Source organism: Bicyclus anynana, chromosome 8 (assembly GCF_947172395.1).
Source record: "Bicyclus anynana chromosome 8, ilBicAnyn1.1, whole genome shotgun sequence".
NCBI classification, from domain to species: Eukaryota; Metazoa; Arthropoda; class Insecta; order Lepidoptera; family Nymphalidae; genus Bicyclus; species Bicyclus anynana.
In genome coordinates, this window is record NC_069090.1 from 17,311,595 (window position 1) to 17,337,926 (window position 26,332).

At 34.4% G+C, this 26,332-nt stretch overlaps 1 protein-coding gene across 2 annotated transcripts; it reads left to right on the forward strand.

Moving 5' to 3' along the window:
• The first annotated feature begins 3,524 nt into the window (after window positions 1–3,524).
• LOC112048621 (uncharacterized) lies at window positions 3,525–26,064 on the forward strand. Of its 2 annotated transcripts, none has more exons than XM_024086230.2 (6): window positions 3,525–3,617; window positions 16,314–16,379; window positions 18,757–18,965; window positions 21,620–21,898; window positions 22,660–22,894; window positions 24,883–26,064. In XM_024086230.2, exons 2-6 carry the CDS (start codon window positions 16,323–16,325, stop codon window positions 25,099–25,101), a joined length of 999 nt encoding a protein of 332 aa, XP_023941998.2. In that variant the 5' UTR covers window positions 3,525–3,617; window positions 16,314–16,322; the 3' UTR covers window positions 25,102–26,064. The 2 variants fall into 2 exon arrangements, with proteins under 2 accessions (XP_023941998.2, XP_023941999.2); XM_024086231.2 differs by having other exon boundaries at window positions 3,526–3,617; window positions 18,757–18,896.
• Window positions 26,065–26,332: the final 268 nt, after the last annotated feature.

The window sequence follows — 26,332 nt, forward strand, 5'->3', positions numbered from 1 at the left end:
TCCCGTAACTCTCACGGGCATTAGATGTTCTGATAGTTAATATCAGGTTGAGCACAGCCAAGCGTGCCGGCTTCAGGCAGACATTTTAATACAAACTTCTTGTCAGAAATATAATACTTTCTTAGTAATGTCAAATAGTTTGACTGATCATATTTTATAAAAGTTTTCGTATATTTGTAAAAATTTTGTATATTTGTAATATTGTGTATATTTGTAGTAATTGTGTATGAAATTAATTACTTTTTGATTGAACCATATCTTTTAAATAGGAATACAGCAATGCTGCTAAATGGCTAAAAACTAGCGAACTCGACGTACGTAGTCCTTTCCGGAATGTTGACTAATGGTATATCTTACGTAATTGTTGTTAGTGTTAAATACAAATTATGAAAAAAAAATTGTAGCGGATGTCAAGGAGACGCGTGACGTTTGTTTTATTATGGGTTTCACTGGATTCACCACGCTGCTTGTAAGGACTCATTCTGGATCATTCTTTATGTGTCTGCAGCTAGATATGGTGTAACAACAAAAACATCATCATAATAGGTTCATTAGTAAGCTATGGTGGGATGTATCTACAATAAACAGATACATAGAATACGTAGATAAAAAACAAAAAAATATAACCGGCAGTAAGAATAAGGCGTTACGCCTATATTACGAGGGAAAGCAAATATTTGTCGTACAAAAATATAGAGAAAAAGTATGTAATGATATTTTTGTCAAAGAACAAAAACACTTTCGCGTTGTACAACATTTTCGTGCGTTCGTGTTCTGAATAATGAATAAGCGGTATTGGCAACGTTGTATGTCGAATACTTAATGCGTATTTATTTTGAATGCAAACTCATCTGATGGAGAGTGGTGGTGAGTTGTCAAGGGTGCAATTTTCTACGTAGAAATACATTCAGCGTTGGTATGTTTTCTTTTTGTTCCGAAAAATCTTTATTATTAAAAGTTAAAATCTAAAATTATAACACCTGTAATCTTTATTAAATTAGCTAGAATAACATAAACAAAAATCCTGATATATTCAGATTAGCGTGTTCAATTTACATTTTTTAAACCTTCTCTCTAAATTGAAAAAGATACTGCATCCGTTTTGGAGCTACGATGCCATAGATGTACACACAGATTCACGCGCAACTCTCGTAACACTCTTCTATTCGATCCGGGTGTGATAAAGTATGTAAGGTTTATACAAGTACCTACTCTGATAACCGAAATATAAGTCTCTCTAACTAACAACGATTTCTGGAAGAGTTTTAATTTAAATTCATTATGTGTAGATAATTAAAACTACAATGAAGTCCTTGTTCATAATTATAAATAAAAAAACATATGAGTCGATAGATTCTGTTTAATAAGAATAATATTCTGCCATCCAAACCAGTGGTAGAATTTCTAGCTTTAAAATTGACGTTACAAAAGTGCTTGTAAACGAATTTGAATGAATGAATGAATAACATAGATGAAAAAAGAGTGTAATATCAACTCTATATCAATTCTCCACATCTGCGCTCGCACTCTGCGATTACGTTCATCGACCGGTTATTAGCGTTCTGGTCAAATGTAGTAATAAATATTCTTTGGTATGGTATCAACATTGAAGCAATAAGGATTATCAAACGGCATAAGGAAGGATTAATTTTAATTCAGCATGAATCAAATCAAAAATAAACTACAATTAGCTCATTTGTTCTCCATACGATCATAATTCCCAAGAGGACAATGATGATGACGAAAAAAGTCGGTATTATCAACTCTATAAGAATTGCCCATATCAGCGTTCGCTCGTCGATTACGTTCATCGACCGGGTATTAGCGTACCGGTCAAATGCAGCAATAAATAACTTTGGGTATCAATAATGAAGCAATAAGGATTATCGAAGGAGCCACCATTAGCTTTTTACTCTTTTTCGCGTTTTATAGTAGTGTAATCGCAATTTTTGTTTTTTTTTTATCAACCGATTTATACGAGAATTGAATATTAACAAAATTTTACAGGAAACGGTTGCTTTCTATTAAAAGGCTATAGTGGGTGACAACCTTGAAATATAGACAAAAGCTAAGGCAGACTTGTTTTTAAATCTTTTGAAAAAAGGAACAATTCCATAACACATGGTTTTTGCGCAACTAATGGAAGCTCTTTATAGGTAACAATGAATGCCTTTTTATGAGACATTTTTCATTGATGCTCCTCTCCTATTGCATATGGTATAAGCTTCCTCGTTATAAGGAGTATGCAACAGTGAACAATTTTTCAAATCTATCCACTAGCTTCATTAGCACATTCAACAAAACGAAAAAGCCCTCGACCTTTATAATATTATTATAAATTCATTATACGGTGCACATCACACACATCTTAACATTACATAATAAATATATAAATAAATATACTATCACTACTTAGCCCCAACGTAAGTGTATAGCCCGTATTATAAAACATTGCTGATTGAATGCACTATTAATCACTAAATATACTAAATTTCAAGGCTATATTGTCATGTATAGACATTCATTATACTGAGAGGAGGCGATGCCAAAACATTGTAATAACTTAAGAGTTTGTTTAGCAAACTTGTTTTACATTTATGATCCCCAACTTACATGAGATACTTAAATGTAATCTCTCGCATATTGTACGTAACATTATGTATTCAGTATTATACCGTACCTACGTATCTTTACGGACGAGCTTTGTCGGCTTTGAAGGGTATATGTAGCTACCGAAAGTTTCTAAAATATTTTCAGTCAATTGCTAAAAACTAAGTATTTATATATGACATACTAGCGGACGCCCGCGACTTCGTCCGCGTGTAATTCAGTTTTTTACAAATCTCGGAGGAATCATGGATTTTCCGGGATAAAAAGTAGTCTATTTGTTAATCCAGAGTAAAATCTATTTTTCATTCTAAATTTCAGCCATATCGCTTCAGTAGTCGCATCGCAAAGGAGGAATATTAAATAATAATAATAAATAAAAATAATGATAAACATAAAGTATAGTTTGGTAAAAGATAGGATTTGAACTGATTTTCACAGGCCGAAATACTGAAATTGACTTTAAAATCTGTAAAAGCTGTCCTCACCACTAAAAGCGGAAGCTAGTTTATTAACCAAATACTAGCTATTTAATCTTCTAATCTACCACACCTAATAGGTCTTTATAATCGCTCCAGTAATTACCTATTTAGCATCATGAGCTCCGCTAAACTGAGCCATTTGAAAGAAAGAAAAATGCGTTTATTTCGAAATTATGCCACACATCACAATATCTCCAGTACACCATGACATCCAGAAAATGGCCCCAGCTCAGCATAATGCTACATATTTAAAGCATATTTGAAGTTCAGAAAGTGGTTTTTTTTATTTGTAGAGTAAAATATCTAACTTAAAGGTTCGCGATATAAGGCATGCTGTAAAGAGATATACTCGAATGACATCCCCGTTTCTCACACGTCGGTTAGGGTCGACATTGCACTTGACATTCAGAACAGGTTCCAACTCTAAGCAGTTCTAACCCGGGGTCAGTACCCTGATGCTGGACAGTGCCGCGGCGCGCGCGCTCCGACGCACGCGTTTACACCGACATCTTTCATTTGTTGGAAACGGTGAGTTTTTATATCATTTATTTAAAAAAAAAGAAGAAAGAAGTTGTGTTATTTTGACATATTGCTAATAATTAGATTGAAATAAAAAATAAGCATTTTGGTAACAAATCAATAAAATAAGTACGTTTTTTATTTAATATAATATTATGTTATTTACTAGAGTAGCTCGAAAAATGAGATGGATAGAAAATTATTACCGTTTCAAATCAGTAATTAAAATTGTTATTAATAAAATAAAATTACTTATAGATAATAAACAAAGAAAATATAACGTATATTGTATTGTAATTTAAAAGTAGGAATTATTATTTAAAGCGAAAACCAGTTCGATTTAAAGCGATTTTTAGATTGTCCTTTATTTATATTACATCAATGTCCTTTATTTATATTTATTTATATTACATATATTACATCAAAATTTAAAAAGGGGTAGGTGTAGAGTAGGGTAGGGGTAGGTTAGGGGTAGGGTTAGGGTAGGGTAGGGTAGGGGTAGTTACATCGAGTTTCGCGTCCGCTAGTTAGGAATAAAATCATTACTTAACTATAAAATATTGATTTACTTGGATAATCATTAAGTACAAAATATTAATTTACTTGAAAAGAAATAATGATATAAATAATAGATAACAGATAAAACGCAAAGCTAACAAATAATAAAAAAAATGGGAATTATGTGTATAAAGTTATTTAAAAACAACTTTGTACGTTTCTTAAAAACTTGCACAAGTATTTTAACATTTAATAGTGAATCTACATAAGTTTCTAGTCCTAATAGATTCACAGTAAATCAATATAATTGTTTTCCAATCAGCGGAGTAGGTATTGGAAGCCAAAGAAAACAAATCGTGCCAAAAGTTGTAATAATCTGGTTAGGTGAAAGACCTTTAGCGAGTCGGTACTCATTTGAAATGATCTCGTAAACATTTGATTTGTGATTGTTTTTAAATTGATTCTGAGTATTTTTAATGTGTTCTTATTTTCCGAATATTAAATCACTTCTTAAGATTTAAGCGAACCTTATTATTTTAAGAAATGACTAAGCGGTAGGGATTTTGCTTTTAAATTTAGATTTCATAACTTTAAAACGTAAGCATACATTTTTGATTTATCACACATCATAATATAAGGCTCTATGTGTATTTTAGTAGCTGGAAATAATAGAAACCAAATGTGTGAAGCCGTAATTTGTAGAAAAAGTGTGAAAATCCAATAAAAAACATCAACAAAATAATTTTCCGGTTTTCACAAAAATGTTTACTAATGTTTAGGTTGTTCGCTTTAAATTATATAATATTGAAAACGTTCTCCACGTTTTGCTAGTCAAATCAACGTAATCTAAGCTATAGATAATTTTTACTACTCGTAATATCATAGTTAATGTTGCAATTTTTTTTTGATAAAGCTATAGTGAGCCGAGGTACCGCGCATGCGTTGATGTCACTATCTCTGGCATCTGATGATCACTGATATACTACAGTGCTATTCTGTAAGGATGTTTGTATAACTCATGGATGTTTTAAAAAGTATTCAGTATCCGCATTGGTATTCAAGAATTTTAATTAGACGTTTAAAAGAAAAAGATAAATTAAGACTCCGCTTTAGAAAATTTGGAAATCCACTTGATGAATTCGAGTTTAAGTTGCTGAGGCATAGGTGTGAGCTCTTAATTGTTGCGTGCTATAGAAGCTATACTGATAAAGTTGAGTCCAGTATAAAGCGTAATACCAAATATTTTTGGACCTTTTCAAAACAGCGTCGAAACAATCAAAGTGACTTTCCAGCATCGATGGTATATAACAATGAAACATTAACAGACGGTGTTAGCATATGTAATGGGTTTGTTAACCATTTTTCAAGTGTGTATAATATGAATTCATCTAATCGCTCAAATTCCTCCTCTTTGATATCGCAACAAATTAAATATATAAATACTACAGGGGCTACGTTAGAGAAAATATCATTCTCGGTTGAGGATGTAAAAAAGAAACTGTCTAGTTTAGACGTGAGCAAAGGTGCTGGCTCAGATCAATTCCTATATTTTTAAAAAATTGCGCCATAACCTTAGCTGAGCCTATTTCTATTATTTTTAATAGATCATTCGATGATGGTATTTTCCCTTCAGCCTGGAAATTAGCTCTTATTGTACCGGTCTTCAAGGAAGGTGATAAACGGGATGTCTCTAAGTATCGACCCATTTCCAAATTGTCAATCTTATCCAAAATATTTGAGTCCTTGGTCTGTCCTCATATTAATTGGCATATAAAATCTGTTTTAACTACCAAACAACATGGATTTTACAAACACAGATCAATACAGTCTAATCTAGTTTCTTACGTTGACAGTTTATCATCCCAAGTTGACTTAAATAAGCAAGTGGATTGTATTTATACCGATTTTTCCAAGGCTTTTGATCTAGTAGATCACAGTCTCCTGATCATAAAGGTAAAACAATACGGATTTACTGGTAATATTGTTAATTGGTTAAGATCTTATTTAAATAACAGACAAATGACAGTGGTAGTGGCAGGGTTTGAGTCATCTTTTTCTTACGTAGCACAATCAGGAGTTCCTCAGGGTTCGCTCCTAGGTCCTGTACTTTTCAACATTTTTATTAACGATATTGTTAATTGCTTTTCTAACTCTGAAGTGCTGCTTTATGCGGATGATCTAAAAACATTTAGAACGATACATTTAGAAAATGATTCAATTCTCCTGCAGGAAGACTTGGATAGGTTGACTAAATGGTGTCATAATAATAATATGGTTTTGAATCATAAGAAATGTTACTGTGTTTCTTTTCATAGAAAACTTCACTCGGTCCAGTTTAAATACAAAATTGACGATTATTTTATTCAAGATATAAATTCGATTAGAGATTTAGGTGTTACAATCGACCACAAATTAAGTTTTATACCGCACATAGACAACATATGCAAAAAAGCTTCAAAAATCAGTGGTTTTATCAATCGTAGTTGCAAAAATTTTAAAAACACTAGCACTAAAATTTTGTTATTTAATGCACTGACGAGAAGTATTTTAGAATACGGTTCAGTTGTATGGAATCCATTTTACAACGTACACACTATGAGAATTGAACGAATCCAAAAGCGATTTACTTACCATCTTAGTATTTGTGATAAGTTAGTTAAAAGCAGAAATAATATTAGTTATAACTCTAGATTACACCATTACAAATTGTTAGCTCTCTCGGATCGTAGAAAGATGTTAGATTTATGTTTCTTATATAAATTACTTAATGGACCGGTAGATGCATCCACTTTACTTTCTAGAATTTCTTTCAGAATACCAAGACCATATAGTCGGGTCAAAAATTTCACGCCTTTCTGGACTAGTTACTCCAAAACAAATTTAGGCGCTTCAGCTCCATTAAATAGAATGATTTCCACATATAACACTATTTCTAAGGAAGTAAATATTGATATAGCTGGTGACACTTTGCCTATTTTCAAAAATAAACTAGAAAAATATTTTTTAACTCAGTACAAAAGGGATACCTCTTAAATGTTATTTTTATCTTTAGATTATACTGTTTTTTTTTTCTTTTTATGGTTATATTAGTTTAATTCTGTTCATAATGTAATTGTGTGATAGATCCATATCTATATTTTCAAACGCAAATCTAAAACAGTTTTCTCCCTAATTTAGTCTAATTAACCTATTTATTATTCTTTTAATTCTTTTTATGTATCTATTCGAGTACTAAATTACGCATGTTGAGGTAACCTATAAGTGGGTCTATGACACAACAACTTCACTAATCTATGTTTTTGTAAAACTCAATTTTAATTGTCATAACCTGTTGGTACCCTATAAATAAATAAATAAATAAATAAATAAATAAATAAACTCCACACGTGTGAATCTCGAATTAATCTCTATCTTGCTCTACTAACATGTATTAATAAGAGATATACAGACAAAGTCGAAGCTCATACTGTCGACGTCGACGTCGAATCACTCAATAAATAAAATATTTTCCTGTCAAATAAAATAAATAAATAAAATAAAAATAAAAAAGCCTTTTATTTCTTGTCTTACAAGTAATATATAATATTATAGACAGATTAGCAAAAGTAATAGGTACAAGAACCCCTCTAGGAGAGAGTGAAGGCCTCCTCCAGTTCAGACCATCTCTGCCGATCTTTGGCTAGTTTAGCCCATGTATTGCCAGCGATTTTTGCGATGTCGTCGGACCACCTACCAAGTGGTCGGCCAACTCGCCTGTAACCCGGGGGGCCTGACCACGATGTCAGTCTTGTTGTCCAACGATCGTCACTCATCCTTGCTACATGGCCTGCCCATCGCCATTTTTGTTTTAGAGAGTATTGAAGAGCATCTGTAACCTTGGTTTTTTGACGTATGGTAGAATGTCGTATCTTCTGAATTTTTTTAATTTTCATAATACTTCTCTCCATATTTCTTTGACAAGTTCTAATTTTGTTTTTTGTACGAACATTGTACTTCCATGTTTGGCAAGCATATGTTATTGATGGCAGCACACAAGTGTTTAAGACCTTTGTTTTAATTCTCATCGGCATGTTACTTTTTAGAATTTCCTTAAGAGTCCAAAACTTTTTCCATCCACCCTTAATCCTTCTTTCTACCTCTAGATCATTACTTTGGCTGTGAAAGGAAATTTGTTTGCTAAGTACATGTACCTGCTGACGTATTCTATAGGCATGTTATCGAGATATATAGGGTGGATATATAGGGTTTCCTGTCAAACGTTACTTTTATTCATGTGTGGTGAAGCTTTGCCTGTACTTTAGTCATATTATGAGGAGCTTATATAAAAGTTAATATAACTTTCTATAATTTTCATTATTCTATAATTCGTCTTAAATTTATTTATTTTTGCCAAAAAACTCGTATAAACGATGTGTAATTATGGCCTGTATTTCGCCATTTTATAAAAGCTAAAATAACACTTACTCTTACCATTATTACTCTTACCATTAGTAAGTATACGGTAGAAAACTATGGAGTTTAGTCCATGTTCAGCTGCTATATTGCTTTTGTCAGGTGATAACGAGCCACGGCCGAAGCCACCCGGAGCCAATTTACAAATTACGAAACCCGAGAGGACCCCACAACCTCTCTGTTAGAAATTAAACGTTATCAACTGTGTCAAAATATTTCTATAAGTTACTTTGATAGTCCAATAAACAGGAAAAACTATTTGGAGTAGGTAAAGTGCCCGTGGAGAGCAAACAAGGATACATTTCATATAAAAGCCTTGTTTTTCTTTCGCATTACGAAAACCTTGGCGTGTATCAACATTCTCTCTGCAAACTAATAACGTGAGCTATGTATTATCTTTGTCCATGCTTCTATTTTTACTTACAAGACCACAAAAGAGATTTTTGCAAGTTTTTATTCAAATAATCCCGTTTTTAGTCAAATATTTGAAGCTGAATAACACAGAAAAGCGATTTTTATTTGAACTTATAGGTATATGATATATTTCATGACAAAGCAATAGTATGGTACCACGAAACTAGAAATTGATATTCAATCCAAATCCAAAACCAATCAAAATAAATTTATATTCAAAGCTTGTTTTTCATATTTTAATTTTTCATTAATTTCACAATGAATAGCAAATTTATGTTGCTATTTTCTACAAAAATCGGATTAAAAAAACCACCTTATCGACAACGAATCCTCAATAGTTTCAATGTCGAGGAGATTGAGGTTGGACTATAGTCCCTATTTCTATCACAGTATTGACGTCTAAATAAAGAGTGTTTAGGCCACACACTGCATGCGAGTACTATAAGAATACGATATAGCCAGATGTAACCGTAGGTATGGTTGAATAATTACTTATTTATTAAAATACTAGTGAGCCCCCGCGGTTTCACTCCCATTTCCATGCGAATACATTGCTCGGTGACAATTTACATTGGTTAAAGAATTTTCAAAATCAAAATTCATTTATTTCAAGTAGGCTCAATTTACAAGCACTTTTAATACGTCAATTGACTATTTCTAAAGATTCTGCCACCGTTTCGGAAGGCAGGTTCTGCTGAGAAGAAACCGGCAAGAAACCCAACAGTTGCTCTTTTAAAAAAAAATAATTTCAAATTCAAAATCAGTCTAGTAGTTTCGGAGCATTTTTGCTGCAAACAAATAAAATCTTTTCTTTTAATAACATTAGTGTAGACAAATAACTATAGGGAAAATGTATTTTCGTAGTTTACCGAGCCAAATGTTTCGAGAGTGATCTTATAAATCCATTTATTTGTTTTCTGTTTGTCCTGCCAAAGTATTACAGCAATGAAGTTACGGCCGTGCCTACGGCCTACGGCCTACAGGGGAAAGTTATGATTATTGCTGTAATATTACTCGTACGTCTACATTAACTGTCTGCTCCACTGCTCAGATAGTTTCTGTCTAGATAATAAATCGAACACTAATAACCATTATTTATTAACTATTTATTTTGTTGTCTATAGGCATTCATAATACAAAGTCAGGTCATCATTTATACACTGAAGAACGGCTTAAAGATTTCCATGATAAAATCGTACAGATGAAAAATCCTACAGATTATAATATTATTATAATCTGTAAATAATTATAATATTATTATAATCTGTAGGGTTTTTCAACGACCGGAGCAGAATATTCTTTGAAAAAATAAAAATTGCAAATTATGAGCCAGACACTTAAAATATAAAATATAAATTGAAGTGTCTGTAATTCGAAAATAACTCTTTTTCTCAATTGCTTATTTACACGATACTAAAATACAAACTTACTTTAAAAAAAAAAAAATCTGTCTGTCTGTCTGTGTGTCTGTCTTTTAATGGGGCTTTATTAGATTACTTGCTTAACTTATTACATTTTACAACTTTTTACCCCGAAATTCGTCACTTATCTTATATGTCACACACCGAATTTGTGAAAAAGTTAATTTCATGCGGACAATGTCGCGGGCATCCGCACAATATAAAAAATAATTGTTGTCCGCTAGTCTCGCCTAAAGTCAAAAACTAAAATTTGAAATCTCAAAATTATCTTTCTGTTGGCATGAGTCCCAAACTCGAACCCTGGACTTCATCAAACTAGCTAACTAATAAACCAACATAGAGAATCCATGTTTCAAAGTTAGGAAAGCACTAAAATAACGAAACAGTTAAGTAGTAGATTGTAGCCTGGATACGGCACGCAATTTATTAGTGCTTACAAGGAAATGTCTGATATCTAAACTATTCCTGTCCCGTTACTCGCCCCACTATTGCTGCCCAGCCCTTTGTGCGCTTCGCTATACACGGACCTACATCTCAACTAATAGCTGATATATATTTTAAGTAAAAGGAAGTTGCCAATTACAGACAGTATTATTCTGTACAAAATTGAATAAAATGTTTGTACAAATTTTATTTTTAAAATTTAATTGGCTATAACATTCTAACATAATACTCTAAAGGTCCAAGTACTCCTACGTATAGGAGAGGGCGTATAGATCTTAGATCTACCACACTGTTCTGATACGGGTTACCGAGCTTTTTCTCAGAATGAGAGGGGTTAGGCCAATAGTCCACTACGCTATCCCAATGCGGTTTGGCAGACTTCACACACGTAGAGAATTAAGAAAATTCTCAGATATGCACGATATTTTCCTTTACCGTTTAAGACACGTGATATTTAATTTTCTAAATATACTAAATAGGGCTTAGGGTAATAATGTTAAATTGTTTAAATACCACATCAGACCTTATTGATAATAACCGGAAGCGGAGGCTTAAGGTGCTCTCCGAGGCACGGGGATGCAACACCATTAACGTTAAGTTTGGGATGAGAATTGTTACTGCCAATTTCATGGAATAAATAAAAGCTCAGCAAAACAAAACCCGACCACAACTCGAACCCATCGACCTCATGACCCGTAGTCACACAGGCGAATCACTGAACCATCGTGGCACTTATTAACAAGTATGTTACCCAAAATAACTTTCAGTAGAATAAGGGTTCAATAAACGGACGTAAATTTCGAGATAAAGGAGTTCATAAAAACACTCATGCTTAAATAAGCTTGTAACATGTGTCATAAGCTTGATATTAGCAATTTTTCAAAACATAAACTGCGCAGGTGTCCAATAAATCCGCGCAATAAACCCGCAACGCAACGCGACACGACGCGACGCGACGCGACAGGCTGTGCCTCATATGTGAGATATTTATTTGCGCTCAATTTTACGGCCAATAAATTTCGTGGGATGCGTCGCCGGCGAACTGAAGGCGTATTGAGTGTAGGTATTGTCCTGTTTAAAAATATATGTGACGGTATAACCAAAAATGTTGACTTATAATGACGCTGGAGATGTAAAGGAATGCAGTTAGGGGCCGTATCAGCCGTATCAATGATACGGGGCGCCTAACCTACAGGGGCCCCTTACGTGTAAAACCAAATTAGTAAAATGTAGGTAATCCACAATCTCTTATTTTCCCTATTGAAGCGTGCCCCCAAAAATTACCCTACATCGGTTAAGTCACTGTCATATTTATTTTAAGCGAGCAGTTTTGTTTCTTTTGTAAGAAATCTTTACCCTTCATTTGGGCCCCCCTACTAATATTGATACAAGGCACGCTACACCATGGGGGTGAAACTTCCGCACAGTTCGCTTACGTAAAATATTTTGTATGAAGTGCTGCCTTCCAGCGCTCACGGTACAAAAACTTAAGCGAAGTTTTCTCAGGCACAATATAGATGGCACGCATGAAGCACATCCAATCACTCCTGTTCAGTCTATGAAAGTTTAAAAAAATATAGTTTCAAATATGACAGTTTAGCTGTCTTTGAATTTTTTCTGTTGTTGCTATAGTGATGTTTATGTTATGTCAATAAAAAGTCAGCACACAATCGGGATCAGAGTTTAATTTAAAGCATGGTGACAGTGGTGAACGAAAGATATTAAAATAAGATGTAATCGGTACAAATAAGTGTTTATAATGGGTATTACTTGTGGATTTGGTGTGCATAGTGAATAATTAACCATGGAACATGCTCGACCACCATCGGAATTATGCTCAGAAGGCGGCCCGGTGTGTCGCGAAACGGCGTGGCGAAAATGTCGCCAGCAATTTTACGAATTCTTAAAGGTGATCAGTGGTTATTTATAATCATAAACGTCAATATTCATAGTTGGTGCACTAATGTTATCAGGCTGCTGAAGTGCATTAAGATATTTTCATAATCACAAAAGAAAAAATAAATCGTTGAATAATAAGAATCTTCTTTTCTTTCTTTGATTAAAAATCCTTGAATATTTGAAGGATTATTGCAATTTGTTTTCCTTATTTCTATATATTTATAAAATTTGGCTATTTTAAATATTTGGGTACATTAGTATTATATAGTGAAATAGGTGATTTTGTAAATATTATGTTTATGTTAAATTTTTTTCATTAATAATTCTTATATAAGAATTAAGGAAAACAAACAGCAATAGTCATACAACTAAAATATAGATTGTACTCGTAGAGAGAACGCCATCTATGGGTAGCCAATAAATCTAATTAGAATGCGCCATCTAGTGATCACGGTACATAACTTTTTTTAACCGAAATGAGAGTTGCGTATCTATCTCAATATAATAATGTATCATCTATGCGCTACACTACTGAATGCAGTCCTTCAATATACGAGTACGTACGAATTTAAAATATTCTTTTATTTTTTTTTTCTATAATCTTCAGAGTTAGCACGGAACTGCATGGTATTACATCGTGCTAACTGCCTTTAGGGTATTTCCCTTTTCTTTTTCTCCTCTTTTTCCTTTTCTTCCCTTCTTATCATTATTTTCCGGAGCATTTATGCATATTTCTGTCACTCGCCTTCGCTTGACAGAATACGCGCAGTCAGGCTACCGGAGTCTACGTGGTCATCCGCTCCCTTTGCCGCCCCTCTCAGATCAGGCAGTGTCTTCGGATATGTCGCGGAGTGTCCTTTTCTCTACAGAAGTAGCAATTTTCGGAGGGAGATTTCCCTATTGCGATGAGATTGGTGTTAAACACTCCGTGACCGCTTAGAGCCTGCGTGAGCCATCGGTCCACCTCCCCATGATTCTTTTGATGCCAGCTTTTTAGGTCTTTAATTAGCTCCCTCGTCCACGTTCCTTTTCCCATTCCGTCAGGTTCTTTTCTCATGGCTCACGTGAACTCGGTTCTTTATCCAAAAAAGATTGCGTGCGTTCTGTAATTAGTTTGTCTATTGGGACAAGACCGGCTATAACAAGTGCTGCGTCTGTAGAGATAGAATTTAAAATATTAAAATGTACATTTTTACATCCTACTAGAATAAACTTTCTGTCGACTTTGACACTTCTACCAAACTCTCAGTAACGCTACTACAGTTATTATTAAGTAATATATTTTGTCCCGTAACGTAAATTCTGGAGTGGCAATGGGCAGGCCACATAGTTCGAAGAGCCGATGGACGTTGGGGTATCAAGGTGCTGGAATGGCGATCTCGCACCGGAAAGCGCAGTGTTGGTGGACCCCAATAGGAGGACCGAGTATATCAAGCGGGTTGCCGGGAGCCGCTGGATGCTGGCGGCTTAAGACCGTTGTGCTTGGAGGTCCATGCAAAAGGTCTATATCCAGCAGTGGACCTCTATCAGCTGACGAATGATGAAGATGATGATGATGGTGATGATGAACGTAAATTCAGTTTAATTAATAAACTCGTAGTTATAGAATTCATCCGATATCTCGGCAACAAATTAGATATGTATTCGTATTTTATTTGCGATATTTATTTGTACTGAATTTTACGACTTAATTTTATGTCATTAGTCTGCGACAGAGGGAGTATGTTACTTAAATATAACTTTTACTACTTTAATTTCATTTTATTACATATTTAAACACTCCAAATGTGGTGTTATAATCTCGATAGTAAATAACTTCAGTAATGAATATATAAACGTTGTTTGTTTTATTATTTCAAAATATGGTACCTAATTTGTTGGATTCAATGTCTTATTAAATACGCAATACATGGGTATCTTGTCTTTAATGGTCCCATAGCTAGAAAACAGTTTCCATGGGAATACCCTTTTGGCCAAAAATTTGTACATCAGACAGACTAGACAGCTTGTTGATAAAACAACAAGCTGTCTAACCTGCAGCCGAATTAATGTAAGAAGTTAAGTAACTTAAATTTATAAATGAAAATAAATTAATATATTCTATTCAAGCAGTGCTTCATTCAATATGTGCTTTAATTATTCTGTGCTTTAACTAAAGCGTGTTTAATACTAAGAGCTTTAAAACGCTAACAGTAAGCCAGAACCTTTACAAAGTTTAAACGGTTTAGGGCTTCAGTAAAGGGAATTTCACCCCAATTTAACCCGTTCTCTACGATCGACAACTTAATAACATTTCATACACAATATATCGAAAAGTTTTCTATTATATACATTCACAATTTATATTCTAGGTGATGCAATACAGAAAGCAACTTTGTATTTCATTTTGTCTAAATGAGAGGTAATGTTCGACCCTTCGTCATTCATCTTCAATAGCTCAACGATAAAGAGACCGGACTCCGTTGGACTATAATTTTCGTACCCACTCTTTCCGACTAGTTGGAGGGGAATGGGAATTAATATCACTCCTATTTAGAAGATTTGGTAAATATTCTTTTAACACGAATTTTATAAAAGTTGACAGCTTGGTAACATATTTTTGTACCTACTTAGCATTTATGGAGTTTTGATTATGGGAGCTTTGGGAAGTAGGTACGAGTATCTTTTAAGGTTCCAGATCGCCAATTGTGTAAGTATGTAGTGAAATTTTTGATATTTTCTACAGAATATCTTAATTTAATCAATACTTCTCTAGATACTAAGTATCTAGAAGTAATATGCCGAGAGAAATATAAAAAAACTATGTATACCAAAGATCTCCTCAACTGAATGATATATATATATATATATATACCTATTGTGTTCAAAATGAGAAATCGTGTCCTTAGTTAGACACTTAGCTTTTCGCTAGAGACCGTTAAACAGATAACATTCAAGATAAAAATACCTACTCTATATTGTAGAAAGTTTTCAAATAAATCCTAACTTTTTAACAGGTACATAACGTAATTTTTCTTAATATTTTGTTCAAAATAAAGAGACAATTTTGAAAATTTGTAATAAGGCTTTTGTGTTCCGAATATTAGTTATTTTATTCTACGAATAACGAATTCTTTACATTACCTCCGTCGTCGTAGATCCGTTATTAGAAATACATACCTACCCTCATTTGTTATTTAATTGTGAATAGAAATAAATGATATTTATTCACCTTGACTCATTGCACAACAAGGCAATTGCAATCCAATTGCATTTTTGGTCAACTTCACTCATCTGTTATTTTAAAAAAACGTTCATTATGTAAAAGAATATGCCAAACAAAACTGAACGCATATGTCACCTGCTCTCAAGACTATGGGGTTGCCTAGATTTTGTATTAGTCGAGTTAATATACATACTACACTCTTGTCGATCTTGTACTATCGCGTTAATGTAGATTTTGTCTTTAACCAATATTATTCAAATTCAATAAATTAAATTAAAATTACCCGATTTTTTTGCTAGAAGAGTTAAAAGAGTTTATCTTTGAAATAAAGTTTTCGTGAGGTTATCTATGTTTTAATTTTATCTTTTTCAGATATCAGCCATGTTTCGTCGAGGAGTCCTGTTAGCTGTTTTGCTGCAAGTGACACAGAATGTGCTGGTAAAACAACTAATAACTCTTATAGCCTGAGGTGGTGGTAGGTGGTGAACTTATTAAATTATTCTATTAGCTATATAGCTCAATAAGTCGGAAAGGCTATGTTAGCATTAGTTGTGCTAAAATCCAACAGACGGGAATGAAACCCACGACCAGTAGGCCTATTCAGCATTTTGGTATTTGGTATTGGTGCTTACTGTATGGTATGGATATCACACGGTAGGCAAATGACATTTTGTCAATTGATTTGATTTTTATTTTAATCGTTTGATAATAATGATCAAAATAGCGAATAATTCAGAAGCTCCTGGCGTTGAGTCTAGACACAACCACAGAACACTCTAGCCTCAACTATTACAAGGTTTCAGTTTTAGTAGGTTATTCACTTTGAATCGACTATTGTTTTCACTAATACCTCTTTTCCATCAAAAACTCGGCATAGTTATATTTTCATGAAATCGTGAATGTCGCAGTTAATGAATATTCATGGATTGTCACTTTCGCCTGAGTTTTTGTAACAATGGTGGTGGTGAGCTAATAGCTTTCCAAATGACGCAATATATGCCTATTGCACTAACACCCTGTTACTGGCTACATGGAAGCCATTATTATTTGCCTATTTTAACGGCCATTACAGTACCCTCCTACTGCAGAGGGCATATGGAGCGTAGACTCACCACGCTGCTGCAATGCGGGTTGGCGGGCTTAGGGTCATAAAGTTTGATTTTGTAAGGAACATTAGCTGATACTAATGATAATGACCCGATCGAAGAAGACACCGGGCATCCTTCTAACAACTTCCCAACTGCGGGCTAAGAATTTCTTGAAAGTGAATAATATGATTATGCTTTAATCTACTTAGATTAAAAATATATGAATAAGTTTTATTTATATATTAATAATATTTTTATATTAATATAGCCGTGATAGCCCAGTGGATACGACCTCTGCCTCCGATTCCGGAGGGTGTTGGTTCGGGGCATGCACCTCCAACTTTTCAGTTATGTGCATTTTAAGAAAATAAATATCACGTGTCTCTAACGGTGAAGGAAAAACATCGTGAAACCTGCAAACCAAAAAATGTTCGTAATTATCTGCGTATGTGAAGTCTGCCAATCCGCATTGGGCCAGCGTGGTGGACTATTGGCCTAACCCCTCTCATTCTTAGAGGAGACTCGAGTTCAGCAGTGAGCCGAATATGGGTTGATTAAATCAAAGTTTTATTGCTAAAAAACTTATTAGTATATTTTTAATTTAAGTATGATAAATTGAGGTGACTCCACAACATGATTTTTAATTTCCAGTGAATTCTTTTGTAAGATTCATAATAATTAATCACCTAAGTCATTACCGCCAACCAGCTCAGAGGGGCGCTCTGGTGATTAACCCAATTATTACTGCTCTTAATCTTTTGTGCTAAATTAAATTAATTAAATCATTTGACTATTGTAATGAATAGCAATCTTGTAATGCGGTTTTTCTTCGACAAAAATATTAAAGTCATTGAGATTTTATACAAAAATCTGATTCTCACTGATTCTCTCTGGTTTTACGCAGAATGGAGATTACGTCTCACGGATTACTGCCATTAACTTTAGCTTCTTAAATTGTTGGTCAAAGCTTTCCGCTAGAAGACGATTGACAAACAACTATCGAAACAATAACGCTTGACTCAACATATGAAAAACATCGTGAGAAAACCTTCATACTTCTTCATTCTCTGCGTGAGTGAAGTCTGCCAATCCGCATTTGGCCAACGTGGTGGAGTATTGGTTTACCCGTTTTTACCCGTCTCATTCTGAGAGGAGACTCAAGTTCAGCAGTGAGCCGAATATGGGTTGATTACAACAACATATGAAATGTTGAGTCAACCGTTAGTGTGGCGGTAATCTAGTGAGCAATGCGCAAGTATTAATATAATAAAAAATAATTATCATCATCACCAGCATATTTGAGCGATTCGGCCGATTGTCATAGGAGAGAGAACCTTGCTTTGTTCGTCATCAACCAACCGACATCAAGAACTCACTTATTAATCCAAAATCGATCGAAATATCAATGGCACAAATCTCAGTCAAAGTCAAGTCAACTCTCTGACTGAGAGTTACATTGTATCTTTTGTTGTGGAGACCCTTGGGCCATGGAGTCGCAGTGCCAAAAAAATTCTCTGAAACAATTACACCGTGGCTCGTTGTGTCGACTGGTAAAAGAAGGGTTGGCTCATTTTGCGCAAAGGATCAGCCTGGCTGTCCAGCCAGGTTAGTAGGTAGGTTGCTGCCAGTATTATTGTCACCATACCACGTGGGCATGATTTGTGGATAAGTTAGCTTAAGTTCCTTATTGTATTCTTTATCTATAATTAAGTATAATCATTCCCCAGGTCCAATCAGCCCAGCAGGTGTTACTGTCAGACTCCTACCTGCCAGTGGCTATGCAGGTCATCGCACACTTGACAGATCAAATGGCCTTCGAAGTGAGGGATGACATTCCCCCAAAGTCGTCCACCACGGCCGCCCCACTGTATGTGACCTCAGATTACTACGCCAACTTGGAGGGTTTTGGGTGGAAGGGGTCTGATAGTACGCAGAGGTGATGGTCTATTTCTATTCTAATTTCTATTTCTATTACATTTTCTATTTCTAGTCTATCAATCACTATTTACAGTATAACTATACTTACTATAGCTAGTAGCTAACAACATTATGCTTGCTTTATACACGAAACTTGTGGCCTTACCTTTCATAGTTAAAACTTCCATCACTGTTAAGGATTTTAAAAGTGATTGGCGAAACTATACCACGAAGTTAAACATATAGCAATAAAAAAGTATCTATCCTTCATATTTGGACGAACGACTTAATGATTCCTTAGGGAACGCAGTGCATTTTTGCATCTATGAAGTGCATGCCTATGGTACAAAGCTCACCTTTGCCGCACATATTTCTATTTCTATAATCACCCGTTTACATGGCTTACATTATCATACTTCCATTGTACTTTCTAATATAATTTGCCTGTACAAATTTTGCCGTAATTGATGAAAATACGCTATGGATACTTTAAAACAAACTAATAATATATTGGCTTTTGTAAGATTAAAATTTTAATTTAACTTTTCATAACTTTATGTACTTTTCTCCTATCTTGTTTTTCTTTTCTGCGAAATAGAAATAGTTAACTTTATTAAACTGATATAATAAAAATTTTAATAAAAAAAATACAACCGACTTCAAAACCTAAAAACGTACCCACTAAACTAAAAAGCGAAAAATAACATCATAATATGTTCTACCTGCTGATCAGTATGAAGGCGATGCTAAGCCGGTGATGTATTAATTCAAGCTATGTGAGAATATATCTTATAGATTTAGATTTTGCAGACAGTGTTGTTTCAAGTGGTCCTGTCAGAAATGGCTTAAATTAAGACAACACCGGCTAAGCACCGCCTTCATACTGATCAGCAGGTAGAACATATTATGATGTTATTTTTCGCTTTTTAGTTTAGTGGGTACGTTTTTAGGTTTTGAAGTCGGTTGTATTTTTTTTATTAAAATTTTTATTATTTTTCCATTTTTAGTATAAAATTTCATCTCAAACGAATACATCAGACCCCTAATGACAGTCACAAGCCATCTTGGTACAAAATTCTCAGCAATACAAATTAATCAAGCCCAAGCACAAGGTAGCTACCGTAAACCGTTAAGGGGTTCCCTCAATTGACCTTGGTCTTCATCATCAGACCCTACTAACAGACACAACTCATCTAGGTAGAAAATTCTCAGCAATACGAATTAATCTTTCAAAATTAACTGTAAATTTTTAAGGAGTTCCCTTATTTGCCCTTGGTCTTCATCACCAAACCCCTAAATGACAGTCACAACCTATCTATGTGGAAAGGTCTCATTAATACAAATTAATCAAGCCCAAACACAAGGTAACTGCTGTAAATCGCCGAGGAGTTCCCTCGTCTGTTTTATGGCTCCATCATCAGATCGATTTTAAACCTTCATGAAATTGTAGTGCTTTAAAGTACTAAATGGAAAAGTTTGCGAACACACTAGACACCCATATAATTTTCGACAGTTCCTCTCAATTTCTCCAGGATTTCATCATCAGATCTTGACGTGATGGCAATGGGACCAAATGGGGACTATACCGTTTCAAACAAAAAAAGAATTTTTGAAATCGGTCCAGGCGTCTTTGAGTAATCGGTGTACATACATAAAAAAAAAAAAAAAAATACCGACCGAATTGAGAACCTCCTCCTTTTTGAAGTCGGTTAATAATAAGTATATCTTAAGTCTACACTCCTCGTGCAAGATCAAAAATAATTTAGAGCTTGGGGCTATAAGACGTTTTATTGTAGGTTTTAAGGTAGTATTCTTTTTTATTTTTTATTTAATAATAAATTAACCCTTCTGCAATCTCATCTGATGTTCAGTGAAAATGCAGTCTATGATGGAAGCAATACTTCGAAGAGATCCAAGTTTCATCTATACTACCTCAGACAGTTTCTACATGGCATCGTACTGGAACGCTACATCACTTGGTGGTACATTTTTGCCGGTAAGGTGGTAACTAGCTACAGCCAATGCCTACCACAATTTAGGCCTGAGCCAATTTAGAAATTTATATAAAATCCCAAACTAACTCGAGCTGGGGATCCAACCTAGGACTTCTCTGTTAAGAACACTACCCACTGCGTCAGAGAGGTCGTCCTACTCGTAGAAAAAGAAGAAAATACGATTTCCATGCACGACCACATCTTCCGCAGTCGGGGTAAATAAAGCTTTTCTATAAACGCTCCAATATGTAGCTCTAAACTGTTGCCAGACAAATAAGCCTATACTCGATGAATTTATCTTGTTTAGCTTAAAAGTTACATTTAGACTCCGTCATTAAACCATCTCGATAGTAAATACAAAACGAATAAAAAACATATATTTTTATTGTCACTAGTACACTACGCAAGTACCAAAATTTTAATCGAAACGAACGTCATGAAGACGTTACTCTAATTTACCAAGATAATAGTCAAGTGAGACCTTGACTACAATCTCACCTGATGGTAAGTGATGATGCAAATTAAGTTGGAAGCCGGCTAACTTTTTAGGAGGAGGATAAGAATCCACACAAACCTCTTTCGGTTTCTACCGCGCATACCACTGTGCCACGGAGGGCGTCAAAAACGAACTACGGGAGCTGCCTACAAGTTTTAATTAAATACAAAATATAATTTTCAGGGATGTAACAACCCCATTCCACAAACCAGGTCTCTACGCCCCATCTACCCCTCCGAAACCAACCGATAAGAACATCCCGAAGAACCCGAATTACGTCCTCCTCCCGGTAGAGCATAATGCGCAATACACCATCATAGAGCCCCAGGGGAAGAAGAAGGAGGAACCCTTCCTCTCCGCCCACAACGAGGAGGTGAAGCCACTCCTGGAGCCTCGCCCCAGCCTGCAGCATCAGTTCCTGCCGTACGAACAGGATGTTAAAGCTTCCAGACGTTCTGACGGGTCAGTATATTTTATATTAACCAATAGTTGATCCAGCAAACCTTTTTTGTGTAGATATGAAAATTAGAGTACAAACTATCCACAAATCTCTCTCTAAATCAGTCAAGCCGTATTAGAGGAATGTGACAAAAACCACAATTTTATACAGGGTGTCCCGTAAGTAATGGGTAAAATGTAATCTGTAATCTAAAACTAATTTGAATAGTTATATTTTTGTGGGTGACCAAGTTATATTTTTTTCTTTCGGACTTTTAAAATTTTTCCATCTTGAATCAGTTTTTTCAATGTTTGTTTGCTGCTGTTATTAAGATTTTAAATATCTGATTTTTTGTTAACATTACGGATTAAATTACCAACATATTATTTTTACAAACATTGAATTTGTTTTGTAGAAAAAACTTAGAGTGCAAGAATTATTTTTCTTTCATTAAGATGACCCGATTAATAAAAAATGTCCTGTAAAAAAATGTATGCGTTTGAAGTGTACAATCATGTTAAAAATTTGTACATTTATCGAGGTTTGTAAATTGATATAAAACTCGTGTCTACTTTTAGTAGTTACAAAGCTGCTGATGATGATGATGATGATGATGATGATGATGATGATGATGATGATGATGATGATGATGATGATGATGATGATGATGATGATGATGATGATGATGATGATGATGATGATGATGATGATGCTGATGATGATGATGATGATGATGATGATGATGATGATGATGATAATGATTGTAGTGATGAATTGATTACAGCTACGAAGATATCGACGAGGAAAGCCTGCAGTACTTATCACAGAACGTTCGGGATATGATCAGAATGGCCCACGACCCGGACGACGACCGCGTGGTGGACGTGTGGGACGGGCTACGAGCCAGCCCGTCCGAGCCCTCCACGCGCCAGAAGCTCTCGTCCTCCAACCTGAGGCTTCTGCTCCTGTATGACCTGCTCAGCAGAGACGCCAAGAGACAACGGCTGTCAGATTACAGTGTGAGTTGAAAGAAAGAAAAAAATTATGCAGTCCAGGGAACCTCCGTCAGGAACTAAGTTATTCTCATGAAAAATTAAATATTAAGTAGCGAATTATAAGTTACTATGTATAGCAGACACCCAACGATTTCGGTAGTTATCTATATTTATAACAAAATAAAGAGGTCAATTCTATACATGAAATATATTTCCAAAATAACTATCAAGGGGTGATTAGTGATCGATACTAATGCCAAAAATGCAATCAGTAAAATTTTTGTCTGTCCGTCTGTCTGTCTGTCTGTATGTTCGTTATAGAAACAAAAACTACTCGAGGAATTTTAACGAAACTTGGTACAATTATTCATCATACTCCTGGGCAGATTATAGTATACTTTTCATCACGCTACGATCAATAGAAGCTGAGCTGTGAAGGGAAATGTTGGGAAAACGGGTGAAGTTACTCCATTTTTACAGCGATACTACTGTAAGGGTTGGAATAAAGAAGTCTAAGGGCGGACGAAGTCGCGGGCGTCCGCTAGTATAAAATGTTGCCCAAAATACTCACAAATAACGTTGTTTTGAATTAGTAAAAGAATTATTAAAATCGGTTTACCTACAACCTCAAAAACTTACAGTTATAAACTACCTCTTTATAGATTTACTTCGTTTAACTAAACTTAGATGGTTAATCCATTAAAATCAATTCAGTAACTCTATTCTGAAGTTCTTATAACTTGACAGTGTCGTTTGGGGATTCATCTCTATGTCTCTCTACCTATAGAATCGTGCCAGAAAGAGAGAGAGAGATATATATATAAATGAATTCGAGACTCGCTCTATGGAGTAAAATTAAAAACATAAAATTAAAAGTAAAAACAACGTTAAAGAATAACAGAATTTAAGGAGGCATCATGAAATCAAATTAGCAAAACTAGAAAATTACTGTACGAAAAGGTGCTAATAAATTTAACTTTTTTTTCTGGAATCGGTTAAAAAGCTATAAACATCGGCAACGAAGTAAGGGAACATTTTATACTGTGTATTTATTTACAGTAGCTCGTAAAGATCACCTTCCATGAAACCTTGTTGCCCTCAAGAGATAGGCTCCAGAGGTTTATGTGAGAGCGTTTTATGAGAGCACGTTAAAATGTTATCACCCCTACAACATAACCATGGTGTAGGAGTATGTCCATGATTTATTTATTGAGGAGGTTTATAGCCTCTTTGAGCAAAGGTATCTTATAGTACTTTTTAATAACAAGTACGTTATATGTATAACGGCTTTAACTATATCATAATATTATAAAGCTGTAAAGTTAGATAATAAAAAATATTGTGGTGGATAATCTTCTTATCGAAAGGCTATATTACGATACGAGCAACACGCTTCGCTAGCGTCAATGAAACATGTAGCAAAACGGGAAAAAAATATTAATTTTCAGAGCTTTGTTTTGAGAGCACACATTCGCTTTGTAATTTATTAAAACGAAACATATTTATTTTTTAGTTGTAACAATTTGTTTTATACACAAAAGGTCTTTCATACTATTGACATTACCAATCTTTCAAATTTAAACCCTTCAGTGTTACAATCAATACTCCTTTTTATTCAGGTTTTATTGTTGTTTTCTTCGCTTCGTTTATGGGAGTTTTAACGGCTTCCGAGCCAAGGTCGCCAGGACTTGGGGTTCGATTGTATATATTATGGCTTGCTGCCAAGACATAATATAGGAAACATTAAATAATATATTCAGAACCATTATTATAATAAAGCCATAAGAGAAATGTGTCTAGGGTTCCAAGTTCCATTTTTGAAGATTTAGTAGGTGGGTTGGTATTTACTATCAAATATCCGTCTATTTTGTCGGCGCAATACAAAGCAAAGTCTCCCTCCCTATATTAACTCCGTATTCCTACGGTAACGGGAACCAAGCGGGTGAAACCGCGCGGTGTTTGCTAGTCTCTAATATTTCTATTTCAAAATTTATCTTTTAATGCATTTCCAGGGTTTCTCTCCCAACGTAATGAGGGACTTAGTGGAGTCGTCCGGAGGAGGGGCCAGGGCGCAGCTCAGCATGGCGCTGGCCAAGATGGTGGAGCGACACGACTGTGGCCACGAGTACGCCAACAATCGCGCCAAGGAAATGGTGGCCGAGCTGGCCAAGGCCGAGTCCAAGTTGTCCTCCGAGATCAGATACTTGCAACCACTGGTCTATAAGTATTAATGAAGTCTGATTATGATGGGCACACCAAAAAGTATAGACTATTAAAAATATATATTTATGAAAACTGATACTGATAATATCAGATATTATTATACAGATAAATAATGATTAGGAGATTTACTCGATTTTAAAAACCAACCAAGTGCAAGTCAGACGAAGAGTTGGAAAAAATAAAATTTGTTGTATAAGAATAAATACCAAAAAACAATATATTTATTTTACACTGTTTTTTTGTATTTGTTGTTATAGCGACAACAATACTGTGTCGGAAATACAGCCTGGTGACAGATGGACGGACTGATGGACAGACAGCAAAGTGCTTATAGGGTCCCTTTAAGCCTTTAAAGGGATCAAAATAAAAATTACTAATATAATTTATGCCAAACATAAATAAACGAATTCGAATTTGACGTAACATGTGACTAGGAATTATTACCGATTCAGTATATAATGATATTATACTGAAAAGAGTCAGCAAGAAATTAAAAATGTTGTCTTTATTTTTTGGTTGCCTATAACGTAGTGTATTATAATTATAAAATCTTAATAAAGTCCTTACAATAACATCTTCTTACAAAAATAATGGGTAGATATTTTTAATACCAAACTGAACAAAATATGTATAAATATTCATATTTTTTTACTAAAATGCATAGATCTCTCCTTTAGCTAAGGTAAAAACTGTCTTTACCTAAAATCTGTCAAATACAACACAACTTTACCTTGCCTTGTAAAATAATTTATCAGAATGGACGATATCTTGGTAACAAAAGAATCACAAAAAGATACTAATATTTATTTTAAGTATAAATTAGAAATGCAACAGATTTGGTCATTATTATTAAGTTAATTTAAATTTTTAGCCATCGTCGTGTGTTAAACATACAAATTAATTGTAATTATTAATTTTATAGTAATTTTAAGTTTATACTTTATAATATTTTTATTCTATATCCCTTTAAACCTTTATGGCTTTCATTTTATCTCCGTGTCTAAGACAACATAAAATCCTTAATTTAGCTGTGTATTGAATCCATGACCTGTTGGAATTGAAAGCTTTACCAACTTAACCAAAAAGTCGTAGAAATGAAGCTAAATGGTAATATAATTTCAAGTGTGACGCGTTAATTAAAATATAAAAATATATTCCGAATAAACAGAAACAAAATAAAAAGAATGTTTTTCCAATAAATTCCGTCGAAAACGAATTGATGGACTCCTTGTAATCCAA

What these genes read in the sequence shown, in the direction of transcription:
- LOC112048621 (XM_024086230.2), top strand. Translation starts at nt 16,323, where the DNA reads ATGTTTCGTCGAGGAGTCCTGTTAGCTGTTTTGCTGCAAGTGACACAG. An exon ending in GGGTCTGATAGTACGCAGAG is followed by an intron (nt 18,966 to 21,619) that starts GTGATGGTCTAT and finishes TATAATTTTCAG; the next exon opens with GGATGTAACAACCCCATTCC. An exon ending in AACGGCTGTCAGATTACAGT is followed by an intron (nt 22,895 to 24,882) that starts GTGAGTTGAAAG and finishes ATGCATTTCCAG; the next exon opens with GGTTTCTCTCCCAACGTAAT.